The sequence below is a fragment of the Sarcophilus harrisii genome, chromosome 5 (genome assembly GCF_902635505.1).
Source record: "Sarcophilus harrisii chromosome 5, mSarHar1.11, whole genome shotgun sequence".
Taxonomy (NCBI): domain Eukaryota; kingdom Metazoa; phylum Chordata; class Mammalia; order Dasyuromorphia; family Dasyuridae; genus Sarcophilus; species Sarcophilus harrisii.
In genome coordinates this window covers 187,808,265-187,824,738 of record NC_045430.1, presented here as the reverse complement: position 1 = coordinate 187,824,738, position 16,474 = coordinate 187,808,265, and the positions used below count along the sequence as shown (strand labels likewise).

The following is a 16,474-nucleotide window of genomic DNA, read 5'->3' as shown; positions in this document are numbered from 1 at the left end:
ACCCCCTTGGATTCGGCGCAAGGATACGGCGGTAAATGAGGTCTAGTAGTGGAGCCCCCAATAAAAGCATTTATTAGCCCGAGAGGTAGATTGATAAAAGAGGTTTATTACTGAGTTTAGAAGTAGGAGACAGGTGAAGGATGAGACAAGGAGGGCACCGGACAGAGGGTCCTCTCATGGGCACCATGTTTGAAATCTGTGCAAAGAGGGGTTCCCAGCGTGGCCCTTTTATAGCAGGAGACTTAGCTCATCTCAAGGGGCTTTGGGTGTAGCCGGGAGTCGGCTCAGATCCGGGTGGGGGTTGGGACAGGTCCGGACCTTCTACTGGAATTCAAAGGGACCAGGGTTTGTGAGTCAAAGGGCAAATTACATTAGCTGGGGGGGTTGGGAATCAAAGATTGCAATCTTTCTCATCAATTCCGCGTCTCTCTTTGTTTAGGTGCAGTTCTCCTATCAGAAGGGAAGCTCCACAAAGTCAGGAGCTTTTCCTTTTTGTCTCCGTATCCCCAGTCTTGGCTAGAGCTTCATGAAAGCTTGCTAACTGAGCGCTTCCTTCCTCATGACTGCCGGACTAAGGCAGCGCCCGCGGCCCCGGGATTGTCATCCCTCCAGCAAGCCCTCGCCGCGGGACACGGCAGCAAATGTTTCAGGCGCCTACTGTGCGCCTGCGGAGAACGGCTAAATCTGAACGAAAGCAAAGGGATTCCCGCGCCTCCGGGACCCCTACCTGCAGGGCTCACAACCCAACGAGGCGGGGATTTTTCCACGCATGTGTGTATGCACAGCAAGTGCGCTCTGCCCCGCCTGGGAGCCGGCCTTCTGCGGGAAAGGGCGCGCAGGGTGGGCCCTGGGGGGAGGCGCGGCTAACGGCGCTCCGCGTCTGCATGCTCGCGGCTGCCGGGAAAGGTCGGGGCTGCGGGGACGGGGGCGGGGAAGTGCCCTGCGCTTGCAGTTTCGATTTATCCGGAAACGAAAGAAGGAAAGGACGAGGACCCGGCCCGGCCCGCGGGCGGGCTCTGGGAGCTCCGCGATTGGCTCCCGACCCTCCTCTCCCACAGAGATCCCAGCCCGCGCCCTCCCCTCCCCCTTCTGGTCTCGGTCCGCCCGGGGCGAGGCTTTCGCCTTTCCGTTCCACGGCGGAGGGGAGCCGGCGCCTGCCGACAGCCGCTCGCGCGCCGCGGACCATGGCGGAGCCCGAGGTCAGCTGCTTCCTCACCAAGCTCCTGTGCGAGAACAAGGCGGGCTCCTCGGACGTGCGGCATTTGAGCCAGAAGATCGGCTGGTCCCCGGCGCAGCTGGACAAGACGCTGCGGGAGACCGGGCCCGAGCGCTTCCTGCTGGTGCAGGACGAGGCCCCCGGCGGGGCCGTGGCCGTGGCCGTGGCCGTGACCCCCTTGCGCCTCTGCGGCCGCTACCTGCGGGACGAGTGCGACGGCTGCGAGCGGCTCCACCTCTGCAAGCTATTCGTGCAGGACAGGTGCAGGTACAGAAAGCAGGGGTGAGTCCGGGGGTGCCGGCGGGGACGGGACCGGGGGGCTCGCGGAGTCGTAGGGGAAAGGCTCGCCTAGGGACCGCAGCCACTACTTGCTCCCTTCGCGGTCTCGGGGTTTTTAATTTATTGTGTATCTTGCCTTCATTTCTCCATACGAGCTATTTTAGAGTCTATTATATGTATATATTATAAATTTATTCATAAATTTATATTATTATAATGTATAATATCACGTCATTATAATATATAATATGATTATTATAATATATTATATTATAAATTTATTCATAAATTTGTATTATATTATAATATATATTATGTCATTATAATATGTAATTATCATAATGTATTATTATATTATTATAAATTATAAATCATAATTTTATATTATGTTATTATAATATATAATATCATGTCATTGTAATATATAATATAATTATTATGATTTATTTTATATTGTATTATAATATATTATTATATTATATTATTCAATATAAACCATAATTTTATATTATGTTATTATAATATATAATATCATGTCATTATAATATATAATTATTATAATATTATATTATAAATTATAAACCATAAATTTATATTATGTTATTATAATATATAATATATTATTATTTATAAACCATAAATTTATATTATGTTATTATAATATATAATATCATGTCATTATAATATATATTATAATATATTATTATATTATACTATAAATTTATTTAGATGATAAGTTTCAGAGAATGTGTCAGACTGTTTCGGTAAAGGGAATTTCTTGGCGGGGAGAGAGATTCCGCCCATCGCTAGAGCTGTCTGTATCGGATCCTCTCGTAAAATAGAAACTGAGGTCAAGGACCGTCCCTTCCTCTTTTGTCTCTTTCGCCAGCGCCTGGCGTAGTATGTAGCATCTAGCACAGATTAGGACTTTAAGGAATAGAGTTCCTTAGAAAATGAACCCATTCGGCTTCTAGGATGTAAAGTCCCGTGGGGTAGGAACGATTTATCGGGTTTTTTTGTTTTTTTAATCTTTGGCTTCCTTGGCTTCAGGCTTGAGCCCTGGTACTGTACATAGTTGGGAGTAGGTGCTTAATCAATGCTTATTGAATTGAATTGAACTGGGGAAATAAGTTCCCTAAGGTGAATAACTATTATTTCCTTATTTCCCCAGTTCAGTTCAATTCAATAAGCATTGATTAAGCACCTACTACCAACAATACTGTACCAGGGCTCAAGCCTGAAGCCAAGGAAGCCAAAGATTTAAACAAAAACAAAAAAAGAAGAGGGAATGATTAGAATAGGGTTTCTACTTGAGACCTATCCCTGTGGTTTTTTATATCAGACCATACAAGATTTTTAAGTTCTCAGGTGTAAGTGGGAGGGGAAAAAATTTGTGAATCAGCCAGAGCCCTGGGAAACCCTTAAACAGTTTTCATAAAGGGTTGCCCCCTTCCCTACCTTCTCCTTAAACAGTTTTCATAAAAGGTGAACCCCAAAGTCTTTGCCCCCTTCTCTACCTTCTAGTTCCCTCTTAACTGTTCGAAGGAAAGAAAAAGAAACACAAAGGAGATAGAGAAATTAAAGATTGTTGGGTTTAAGGAAAGAACTGGAGAAGGAAATGGCAAACCACTTCAGTATCTTTATCGAGCAAATCTCAAGAAAGGAGAGCAGGAAGAGTCGGACAAGACTACTGCTGATTAAACAACAACAAAAAGATGATCTAATCTCCTAGCGTCCTCAATCCTTTTCCCTTCAATCCCAGAATGGAATATCATGGGGAGGAGAGAGGGTTGATAAACATGAGGTCACTCACTTGCCAATGGAGGAACAATAAGGTCATAGCTTTTTTACAGTCAACAAGAGGTGTGGTTTTTTGTTTGCTTGTTAAATATGTTGGGAAAAAATGGTGCAGCCAGATTCCTCCTCCACTTCCACCTTTCCAACCCATATTGATGCATAACCCATGTTATGAGAAACTAGCCTAATCAGAATCATGGGATTGTAGGGGAAATAATGTGTTTCTAGTTACTTCCTCCTCTGCTCCTTCCTTTTCACTTTCTGTTCCTTATTCTTTATTTTTTTCCTCTAGAACAATGAGTTCTTGTACCCACATATCATCCAATAGAATAACTATATTAAATATTTAGCAAAATCTCCAATTTTGAACTAAGAGTAATATTTCCCCATTTTCCTGGGGAAAGGGGGAACTGAAGTACAGAGAAAATGGGACTTGACCAATACTGTGAAATGCCAAAGGTGGCTTTCAAAAGGCTTTTCACAAAAATGAATTACTATCAGATAATACAGTTACTTGTTCTAATAAACTCACCCTTAAAATGCTGAATTTGTCCAAAAGGAAAAAAAAAAGGAGGGTGGTGGTGGGTGATTAGCAATAGAATCATTTTGATGGAATCTTTATTCCAAAGTCATTGATAGTATTAGGGAACAGTTTGAGTGAAACACAAATTTTTGTATCCTAGTGATAGGGAGTGCAAGAGGAGGGTGATCTGGACAGATGGGTTGAGAAGCTGGTGCTTTCATCATGCAGTGGGGCTTGTAAGAAGAGATAACTAGCTTCCAGTAGGAAAAAGCCTGTGGTGTGCCACTCACAACCACCTGCTGAGAGAAAAAGCTGACTGGAGATGGTCCCTGTGCCTTGGAAATGGACACTTTGAAAATGGATCTAGCTCTGTGTGTGTGTCTTGTCTGTGGGTCTGTAGAGATGATAGTTCCCCAGGGCACCTCACATGAGTCTGCACTAAAGCTGCGATCCTGGTTGATGTTGTCAATGTCCTGGTTCCTACAGTGAGAGCTCCTCCTATGAGAACTTTCCTTGGTTCAATATTTAAGAATCCTGGGGATCTCTGAAACCCTTTTAGAGGGTCTACAAATTCAAAAATAGTTTTTATTTCCAGTATGGTAAATGTCTATAAATATAATCCAGATAAACAAAAACTCTTTGGAGAGATCCTCAATAATTTTTAATAGGATAAAGATACTGAAAACAAAAGTTTGAGAACCACTGATTTAAGTGTTACCTTTCCCAACCCCATTTCCCCATAAACCCTGTGGTTTTTATTGTTCAATTTTTCAGTGTGCTGATTTTTAGTAACTCGTGTTGTCTATATGTCAGAAGAAATGCTTATACTCAGTGACATTGAGAATAAGGAAGTTTATTTCCTTAGATCCCTGAAATAGGGATAGTTGACACAATGTTCCTTTTGTAGGAGTTTCTCCTTCGCAGGTGAGAAACCTGTGATACCTTAATCCAACTGTTTCATCATTCCAGTATTTATACTTTTCTCCATTTCCCTCTGACAAATGCTCCCACCCCTCTAAAGTAAATGGCTTTTCCTGCCTGTCATTGTACCTTAAATTTATTGTGTTTTTTCCTCAAAATAAATACCTAACTCAAGTCCTTCCTAAAGAAGGGGAAAGTAGAGAGTATTACTAGATACCCTCAAAAATCTTGAGAACAGAGAATGGAAGTCCCCAAAAGGGACTTAGGGGAAGAGGAAAAGGATTTTACTGCATTTCACCCATGCCCTTTGGCTACTTCTCAAAATTGAAAATTTATAGGGTAGAAGTGTAGATAAAATTGCCTTCTTGACTCAAGTCCAGAATTTTATACTTAGCATAGATTGAGAGGGGATGGTGCCAGTCAGTAAATGGACAGCTAAGTAGTGCCGGTAGATTGAGCTCTGGGTCCTAAGTCAGACAAACCTGAGTTCAAATGCAGCCATAGATAATTATGTGACACTGGGAAAATCACTTAATTTCTGTTTCTCAGTTTACTCATCTGTAAATAGCATTTGTATAAATTGTTGTGAGGATTAAATGAAATAATGATTGTAAAGTTCTTAGGACAGGGTTAATATATGTTAGTAATATAAATATTAGTAATTGTTAAATGTTAGCTTTTATCTGCTAACAAAAATAAGTTATCAACCAACCTTGTTCTGTTTTGCTACCTTCTTTGTACTTGGAACCCTTGGGCTTCACAACTCTGTTCCTATTTCTCTTTGTTCCTAAAATAAACTGGAATTTTCCATCTATGTGAAATTTCCAATATATTTCTTCTCTAACTCTTCCTTCTAATTTTGATGCACAGATTTGATTCGACTACAGTAGGGGATACCGACAGTGGGGACAGAGTTCCCATTTATATGCCAATTCATGAAATTTGTGGTACTTAATGGGATTTTTCTTCTCTAAAGCATTAGTTAAGAATAAAAGGAAGATCAGTGTGAAAAGTTAATTGTGGACAACAAGATTAAATTGATTAGGTGAGCATGTAAGGATGATCATATATATGTATATATTTATTTATGTATGTTTTGTTGTCATTTCAGTCATGTCTATTCTTTGTGATTCTATTTACAGTTTTCTTGGCAAAGATATTGGAATGGTTTGCCATTTCTTTAGCTGGACAATCATTTTATATGGACAGACATCATTTTATAGTTTAGGTTAAGTGACTAGCCTCCAGTCATACAGCCAGTAAGTGTTTGAGACCAGATTTCATACAGGAAGAGTCTTCCTAATTCCAGGCCTGGTACTCTTATCTACTGTATCACCCACTTTCTCTTTCTCTTTCTCTTACACAAAATATATGATCCTTATTTATGTATGCATATATACATACATATATATCAATGTGAATTTTAAAAAGTGACTTAAGATAGAAAAAATGATGAAGCAGAAATTCCTAGAAATTGGAATAGAGTTGAACATATAGAAGTGGAATCCACTAAAATCAAGCCCATTTCCTAGTGTTGTAGGTTGTGTATTACAACTACTATCACTTGACAGTACAATTCAATTTCAGATTCACCCATAGATCACTCCTGTACAAAATTTGTACTACTCTATACTACTTCTGTTCTGAGATTGCTCTTTCCTTGAAGTTTTAGTCATGAATCGCCAATCTGGGAGGTTGGATACCCTTAGGGTTTCTGGCTGAAACAAACAATCATCTAATTACAATCATTTTGAGTCAATCTGGGCCCAAACCACTACCAATTGGGCTTTTATTTGAGACCTGTTATTGGCAATCAATTATGAGTGATTCAGGTTTAAGACATAGTCCTTAAGAATTAAATCTAGCCAATAAACCCCAAAATAAGATATCTTGGTTTTTGTGGAGGTTTTTGCAATGAAGAATCAAAGCAAAACAAAAAACCAAATGAAGATGTGTGTGATACCCTATGTGGATAGAGAAAAGGGAAAGGAAGAAAGGAAGGGAGGGAGAAAGGAAAAGGGAAGAAAGGAAGGGGAGAGAGAGAAAGGGAGAGGAGAAAAGGAAGAAAGGGAAGGAAAGGGGAAGAGTTGACCAACTTTCAAGAGGTCATTTAATCTCCCAGCTTCTTATCCCATCAGAGTTTCAAGTCTAATCTAATCTGAGTATTGGGGGTGTGGCAAGAACTCTTAGAAAAGAAAGAGAAAATAGTACCACTACACAATAATCCTTTGGGATCACTGATTGTAGTCATAGCATTTTAGGTCCATCCATTTACTCTTTCTAACCCCAAATTGGGAATTGACTACAGTCATAACCAATTCGGAATTAATAGCTAGGATTAACACTGAATTTCCAAAATATGGGGGGTGATTTAGGGTTTTGAGGTCCTGCTGTTTGATCAGCCAATAAACATTTATTAAGCATCTACTGTGTTCCAAGCTTTGTGCCAAGTGCTTAGAGATAGAAAAAGAAGCAAAAGATACTTGTTATAAAGGAGCTCACAATCCTAGGGTAAGATAACAATGCACAAAGTAGTTATTTACAGGATAAATGAGAAGGAAGGCTTCCTAGGGAAGATAAGATTTTACTAAGGACCGGAGGAAAGTCATGGAAAACAGTAGATGGGCATGAGAAGGAATAGCATTCCAGGTGTGAGGGAGAGCTAGAGAAAATGCCCAGAGCTGAGAATTGGAAGTGTCTCATTTGTATAATAGGAAAAAGACAAGCTTGCAAAGGCAGTGTGCAATTATTAAGTGACTGGCAGGCATGGTGCAAAACACTGGAGATACAAATGCAAGCAGAAGAAAACAATTCTTTCCCTTAAAGAGTTTACTTTCTTAATGGGGAAAGACAATACAGAAAGGAAATGAAAAGGGGATTTTGGCATCCTTTTGGGTATATAAATGAGGAAATCCTGAGAGTCAGAAGCAGAGCTGGAAGGGTAATGATGCATGGCCACATTGGGTTGGTACCCAAAGTATTTTTTTTTTTTAAATAGCCTTTTATTTACAGGATATATGTATGGGTAACTTTACAGCATTGACAATTGCCAAACCTCTTGTTCCAATTTTTCCCCCTCCTTCCCCTCCCCCCCTCCCCCAGATGGCAGGATGACCAGTAGATGTTAAATATAAATTAAAATATAAATTATATATAAAATATAAATATATTAAAATATAAAATGTAATATAAAATTAAAATATATTAAAATATAAATACACAATAAGTATACATGAACAAACCGTTATTTCGCTGTACAAAAAGAATCGGACTCTGAAATATTGTACAATTAGCCTGTGAAGGAAATCCAAAATGCAGGTAGGCAAAAATACAGGGATTGGGAATTCAATATAATGGTTTTTAGTCATCTCCCAGCTTCTTTTGCTGGATGTAGCTGGTTCAGTTCATTACTGCTCCATTGGAAATGATTTGGTACCCAAAGTATCTTAGCAAGAATTTAACCAAAGGTAGGAGAGTGTCAGAGAAAATCTGGCTCATTATTAAAGTACAAACAGAAGCTAGAGTTCTCTATAATTATTACCTTCTAAGAGGTGATAATAGAGAACATGAAGATAAAAGTTCTTTCTTTTGTTTTATTATTGGTGGTTGGTGAGTGAAAGGAAGACTTGTATAAAGAGGCAAAAAAAATTGTGAATGAAGAACTCTCCAGGGTTGTGACAAGGAAAACCTTCCCCTTAAAATTTTTTTTTCTAAATGAGTTGTTAGTAAAGGGTAACCTGCAGCCCAAGATTATTTCCTGACACTTTAGGTCCAGAATGTTAAAAAAAGATTCCTAGTTCTTCTCTACTGTGGGTCTTCCTTCCAAATCTTATCTACATTTTTTTTAATTTTTGGAAATAATCAACTTTTTCCATTGTTCAGAAGCCTCCAGTAGCATCACATTTAGAAGGGACTGGCAATTCAAAACATAAGGGTTTATCATTTTCAGAAGACTTGCACACATTTGATTCTCAAGTCCAGATAATTCACATTTTAAAACTATGGAAACAACCTCAAAACCTAGAACTAGAACTTATAACTACAAGTTTAATATTCTTTTTGCTATATTGCAATGTTTTCCATAATTTTCCCCTAAGAAGTGCTTCTACTCCTAGGCACTGACACACACTTAACACCATACACCAAGATAAGGTCAAAATGGGTTCATGACCTGGGCATAAAGAATGAGATTATAAATAAATTATAAATAAATTGGAAGAGCATAGGACAGTTTGCCTCTCAGACCTGTGGAAGAGGAAGGAATTTTTGACTAAAGAAGAACTAGCATTATTGATCACAAAATAGAAAATTTTGGTTATATCAAATTGAAAAGTTTTTGTACAAACAAAACTAATGTAGATAAGATTAGAAGGGAAACAATAAAGGCCTCATTTCCAAAATATATAAAGAATTGACTCTAAGAAATCAAGTCATTCTCCAATTGATAAATGGTCAAAGGATATGAACAGACAATTATCAGACGAAGAAATTGACACTATTTTTAGCCATATGAAAAGATGCTCCAAGTCATTATTAATCAGAGAATTGCAAACAAAGATATGGTTTTTAAGAGTTACATAGATCATCTTCCCATGTGGAGATGTAAACATTTTAACCTTTAAAAAACAAATTTTTTTTCCCTTCCCTTTTTCCCTTTTTATGCTTGAGTTCTGTATTTGAAGATCAAATTTTCTGTCCAGTGCTGGTCTTTTCATCAAAAATATTTCAAAACCTCCCATTTCATTGAATGCCCATCTTTTTTCCTGAAGGATAATACTTAGTTTTGCTGGGTAATTGATTCTTGGTTGCAGTCCAAGCCCCTCTGCCCTGTGGAATATCATATTCCAGGGACTTCAATCCTTTAAAATGGAAGCTGCTAAGTCCTGGGTAATCAATATTCAATATTTGAATTCTTTCTTTCTGGTTGCTTACATTATTTTCTTGATCTGACAATTCTGGAATTTAGCTACAGTATCCTTTGGAGTTCATTTTGGGATCTCTTTCAGGAAGTGAGTGGTGGATTTTTTTCAATGTCTATTTTACCTGCTGGTTCTAGGATATCAGGGCACTTTGATGATTTCTTCAAAGATGTTGCACCCTTTTCATTGTGGTTTTCAGGTAGTCCAATTATTCTTAAATTGCCTTTCCTGGAACTTTTTTCCAGGTCAGTTGTTTTTCCAATGTTGATACTTTACATTTTCTTCTATGTTTTCATTTTATTTATTTGTTTTTTGACTGATTTTTTAAAAAATTTTATTTTCAAAATATATTCAGACAGTTTTCAACATATATCCTTTCAAAAACTTGTATTCCAGATTTTTCTCCCTCCCTTCCTCCTACCTTGCTCAGGCAGCAAGTAATTCAATATATGTTAAACATGTGCAATTCTATATTTCTACATTTATCATGCTGCACAAGAAAAATCAGTTTGACTGATTCTTGATGTCTCATTGAGCCATTCACTTCCATTTGTCCACTTCTAATTTTTAGTGAATTATTTTTTTTAGTTAGCTTTTTTTACCTCCTTTTGCATTTAGCCAATTGAACTTTTAAGTTGTTTTGTTCATTGTATTTTTTTCCCATTTCATCAATTCTATTTTCTTAAGAAGTGATTTTCTTCAGTATATATATTTTTCCATTTCACCAAATGTATTTTCAAAGAGTTAATTTCTTCAATTTCTGCATTTCCCTTTTCAAACTCCTGCAAAGCTCTCATTTCTTTTCTTCATTTTTCTTCTAACTCTCTTTTAAGATTCTTTTTGAATTCTTCCAAGAGAGTCGTTTGAGTTTCAGACCAGTTCATAGCCTGCTTTGAGGCTTCATCTGGAGGCATTTTGCCTTTAGTGTCTTCAAAGTTTGAAGTCTGTTCTTCCCCGTCTCCATAATAGCTATTTATGATCAGAGTCTTTTTTGCATTTTTGCTCATTTTTGAACATTGAAATCTGCTATTATGGCACAGGGGCAATTATCCCCAACTTACTCTATAGGGTGAGAGAGGTTTTACATTGCCTTGGGGCTGGTGGTGCTGCATGCTTCCACCCTCTGCTGGTTGGGCAAGTCCTGCCTGTTGTGGTAGGGTTTAGGGAGTCACTATTTGCCTTCTGTAAATTGCAGTAAGAGATCTCACAGTTAGTCTGCTGAACCAATGGCTTAGGAACCAAGACAGAGTTGCCAATACTGCTGTAAGTCGGCTAAGAGTCTCCCATCATATTCCCCATGTGGGGTTGCACTTGCAATGGGCTGTGTTCCCCTTGCCCCTGAGATAGACCTTTCCTGAAGTCCTCCCAAGATATCTTCTGCTAGAAATTTGTTACCCTCCAAATATTTGTGGGTTTTGTCATTCCAAAATCCATTTAGGGGCTTGATCTAATATTGATTCTGAGGGAAGCCAGGAAAAGCTCGGGCAAAGTCCTGTGTACTATCCACCACCCCCATGATTTTTTTTTTACAACTTTGGAGGAGAAGCAGAAAGGCACTTTCTGGGAGGCTTAGTGGAGTTGGCTTGCAGGGAAAGGAAGATATAAATAGCAGCTGTTACTTCTTAAAAAGGATTGTCAACTGGACTGAATCAGCCTCTAACCCATGGAGGGCAAGACTGGGGAGTCAGGAATCAAACAGAAGTTTAATTTCAAAGTGAGGGAAAGCAAATGAGGCAAGCAAGGAAGCAGATAAAACACATGGGCCCTAGCCCTTTCCCCTAGTCAGGGGACTTAAGGCAATGTAAAAAGATCTCAATAATTATATCAATATCTATGCAGTGAGTTTCAGTCCTGATAGTGAGGGGTAACAGCAGCAGTGTGACAAGTTTGATCCTTAGCAGAGCTTTATATGACCAGAACATGGATACAGCAGGTACTTGTTTGAGCTCAACAAATACCTCTTGCTGGTCAAAACAATATAACAATGTGATTTTGCTAGAGGGTGAGTGCAAAGGATTATTGCTATGCCAAGTTCAGGGCATAGCTTGCTTGCTACACTTTTGACTCTAGAAGACAGAATGTTTCCTAATATCGTGATGTGTTCCCATTTGGGCCAAATGGAAGGGGACTGAAAGAACCTCTACCCTTTTGGCCAATAAGTGAGAAGCAAGTGTAAGTCTGCTACAGGAGACCGTTGGGCCAGTGCAAGCATTTTTATCCCAGGAGTGCTTTGAAGAGAACTATTGGGAAAGTATATTCCAGGTATTACTAGCCATTGTTTGCTTGCAAACAGAAAAGAGCAGGGGGATCCAAGAATGTAGGGTCTTTGTAGTTGAGCACATAACAAAAGGGAAGAGGCAAAAAACAAAAACAACAACAAAAATCCCTAAGACATATATATTCATCCCTTATCTGGAATCTTAGGACATTTGTCCCACCTGGATGTCAGTTGCTTGTGTGTCTACATAGATGAACCTTGAGGTCCCTGGAGAGTTCTGCTATCCACTCAGGAGCAGAGGGTATCTTCAAGTGATCCAGCAATCCACATCCACAAATTTAGTAGTTGTAGGAATAGTCAGAAAGACCTGGTAGGAGCCCTTAGAAGATATATGGGTTGACAAATATGAGAAAACTCCTTGTATCAATTTTTGAATCTGAGTTTCTGATTAGCATAACATAGGTCCTTGGTTAAGGATCTCTAAAGAGCACATAAAAGTGGTCCCATTTCCCAACCAGGGAGGACTGGATTCAAACAATGCAATAAAGTTTTCTCACAATTGCCATACTTTCATGATAATATAAATCAGGACAAATCAAACTATTTAGAGGGCTCCCAATGGACTAGTTTTGAGGAAAGAGATTTACATGTCACCAGGGTAACCAAGAAAACTTAAACATAGCTAACATCAAGGCTCCTTTTATCGTAGTAGCCCATTCTTATTTTCCATTTAATCAGCACATGGTCCTTAGGTATCTTTTCTTGGACAATTATTTATTCTCAGTAGTTTGTAGTGATAAGACATTTCCCCCTTAGGATATTATCCAATGTTATAATTTAACCACAAATACAGATTTGTATTTGTGGTTAAATTATAAGATATTCCTATTTGCCTCCTATTATAGTAAGAGGTATCTATTTGGAGAACAATTTAATAGTTTATTTAAATGGAGAGATTTACTGGGACCAAATGGATCCATGGTTGATCCCAGGGCTGAAGGAGACTATCATCTCAAAGAATCCAGCACTGACTTTTTATAGATTTTTATAAGATAACAAGAATAGTGACATAATGGGGGAGGTACCTGGATGAGGATAACCTAAGGGGGAGGCGCCTAGGATGACACAATGGAGGTAGGTACTGGAGAGGTTACTGATATTCTAATGATGTCTAAAATGGATAGACTTTTATCCTGTCAAACATTAAGAAGGAATGATTATAGCCTAAAGATATAAAACCATTATCTCATCAACCATTTAAGAGGGAATGATTATATCTTTTCAAACATTAAGAGGGAAAGGTTATAACCTGAGGCAAAGTAACTAAATTGGACAATTAGGAACTGGGTCAGGACATTAAAAGGGAACTGTGGCATAATATTCTGCACTCTAAAAGGTATCTATTTAATAGATTTAGTATTGTACTTAGAAAAGTTGATTACATAAATTTGGTATAAGAGGAAAAAGAGGGACATAGTTGTAACAATGTTTTGTTTCATAACAGTGGGAAAAACTTTCCTAGCTCAGTTTGATTCCAGGTATGATTTCTATCTGATAACCAATCATGTAGTTATAGTGTATCAAAAACAAGGCTCAGTATTAACTAGGTGGGAAAATTTTTCAGAAAGGAAATAGCAAAATGGAGGAATAGTCAGAAGGTTCTTATTTGGGGCATGTCAAAGTCATCCCCAAAACTTTGCAGGTATCAACACCAACCTTTAGCAGTTCACAGAAAGCAGCATATGCCATTTTCTACTATTGACTTCATGGAAATTCAGACAACTATCCCAATAATCGAATCTCAAAACAATACTAAATTATAATCCCAAGAATTTTAACATTAAGTAGCAAAATTTCACTTACCACAATTTAGGGCTTGAATAATCTTTCCTCATATTTTCTTAATAGTTAATATTTCATTTATCCTTTACTTATAAATTAAAACTACTCATATTCTGAGACTTTAGAATACAGCACATACCTGTTGACTCATCATTAACATATTGAAGCTAAATCTTTGAACCATCATATACACTTTCATAATAGTTAAAATGAAAATTTGTTTTTATATTATAAGAAAATACAGTTAATTAAATATCTTGTCATTTAAATAATTGAATTATATAACAATATACTTCACTAAATATTTAAATGCAATTTCTATTTTTTCATTATATCCCTTTAAAAGCCAAATTCATGTGTGACTGCATCCAGATTAAAAAGATATTGTCTAGTAGCATTTCTGTGATAATGGTCCCAGATCTCACAATATAAGAAAATCTAGAAGCACAAGAATAACATCAAAAAGTCATGTATTTAAAACATGAAACAAAATTTCAGATGCATTTCTAAATTATTGCATATGAAAATCATGATTCTTTTAACCTTGGCACTTGTAGGTATGAAACAATTACATTCAATTAAATCGTGATTTTGATCCCCTCAACCACCTTGGGAGGTGGGTAGTGTTATTATTTTAATCTTTACAGATAATTTATTTATCATTCCCTTAAAATTTTGCTCATGTATCTCATTTTTTCCTTAGGTACAAATGCAGATTTTCCCATGATATTCATTTGCCTGGAAATAGCAAAATTCTGAAAAATAATGCACTTTTTAGCATCAATGAATCAGAACTCAAAGTCCTGCTTTTTCAGAATGATCCTTTCCTTTGGCCTGAGGTGAGTCACAGAAACTTTATATTAATAATAATGTGCTAGAGGAATCCAGTATATTAATAATAATGTGCTAGAGGAATCCAGTATCAAGGTGCCTACTAAATACAGGGCCCCTTACTGATTGCATACCCAAGGCACTTAAGAATGGGGTTAAGAATGTGGTTACCATTGGTGGCACAGGTCTCTTGAGAGCAAATGGTCTTAGAATCAATCTGTTACTGAATTGTTGAAGATTTTCACTCTGGAAACAGTGTAGCATTGAACTAAGAGGTATGCTAAAATGAATACTAGACTGAGAGTTTGAAGATCTAGAATTTTTGTCCCAGCTTTATGATTCATCAGCTAAATGATCTTAGCAAATGATTAAACCACTCTGGGGTACTTTACTTATCCTCTACAATGAGAATATTGACCTAGATTAGCCTGGTGAAGCTTTTGAAATCCTTTTAAAGAATAATGCTTTTAACCATTACATTGAATTCCCAATCCCTATATTTATGCCCACCTGCATTTTTGATTTCCTTCACATGCTAATTGTACAATATTTCAGAGTCTGATTCTTTTTATACAGCAAAATAACAGTTTAGTCATGTATACTTATTGTGTATCTAATTTATATTTTAATGTATTTAACATCTACTGGTCATCCTGCCATCTAGGGGAGGGAGTGGGGGAGAAGAGGGGAAAAATTGGAACAAGAGGTTTGGCAATTGTTAATGCTGTAGGGTTACCCATGCATATAACCTGTAAATAAAAGGCTATTAAATAAAAAAAAAAATTAAAAAATAAAAAAAAGAATAATGCTTTTAAATGCATATAGATACAGAGAAATTTCATGGGAACAAATTATATTGAAACACAATTATCAGAATTTTTTTTTAAAGAAAACACATACATACACATGCAGATTTACGTACCCCACTAAGAACTCGAGCTGGATGATCTCCAGCATTTGTTCAATTCTACAATTATGTAATGCTAAATAAGATACAATTCTATATATGTATATGTGCATGGCCTTTGGAAGAAATTGTTCTCATCCACCCATTCCACTGGGGAAAATCTTAACATCTTCAGAGACATCCTTATAATTCCTTATAATGAGGTTACCCTCAACCTGGTTTATTCTGTCTGCTGAGTTGGTTTGACCAAGTTATGGCCACTATGCATGTTTCTTGGAGCCACAGGTTGATAGTTTGGTGTCAAGTAGCCATCAAAAGTAGATGAGGAACCCTGAAAAGGGGTCCTATCTGGTCCCTTCTATTGACCACTTTTGGGATTTCTCATCACCTGGTAATTACATTGGAGCTGTTTGCACTGGACACTGCCCTGTTGGGTTGAAAAATCTTATTCTCTCCAACTGTAATCCTGATTGCTTTTCTGTTGATTAATGACATCAGAGTCCTGAATTTCTAAAGACTATCTGGGTGTAACCTCAGCTGCTATCATGCCCCACCTGTCCCTTGATTGATACTTAGGAGCTGGGCCCTGCTTCTCACTTCTCTGGGTCAATCTACATTCAGAGGCCCAATGAAAGCCTCGGTTACATTTTGGACCTGGGGTTTTGGGTTTTCTCTCACCCTGTCTTCTCATTCTATCTCCCTATCTACAATGAGCTCTGAAATGTACAACTTTTCCACACTGAAGACCTCAACGAATTTCTCTAGAAGTCTCTTGCCAAGAGGGACCCTGTCTTTCCATGTTCATCATTCATTATAGTTTGGGTATAATAAGCATTTGTGACCACTGTGGCACAGCGTCTTATGATCTCCTCTAAAGGAGCATCTTTGTCTAGTCCCCATATAATTCTTTTGCAAACCTCATTCGCATTTTCCTTAGCCAGATGTCTGGTCATTATTTCTGGCAGCATTATCTCCAATGGTTCTTATTACAGCTGTTTGCAAACGTACCACAAAATCTGCA

The 16,474-nt window shown here is 38.0% G+C and overlaps 1 protein-coding gene across 4 annotated transcripts in view; it reads left to right on the top strand.

Moving 5' to 3' along the window:
• The first annotated feature begins 855 nt into the window (after positions 1–855).
• Positions 856–16,474, top strand: part of LOC100931944 (protein mono-ADP-ribosyltransferase PARP12) — a 47,937-nt gene continuing 32,318 nt past the window's right edge. For 3 of the 4 annotated variants that reach the window (XM_023504906.2, XM_023504903.2, XM_023504904.2), the window contains exons 1-2: positions 856–1,498; positions 14,419–14,554. In XM_023504906.2, coding sequence (XP_023360674.2) covers positions 885–1,498; positions 14,419–14,554 — 750 coding nt within the window. In that variant the 5' untranslated portion in view covers positions 856–884. The remainder of the gene's footprint in view (positions 1,499–14,418; positions 14,555–16,474) is intronic. The other variant, XM_023504905.2, reaches the window with a different exon arrangement.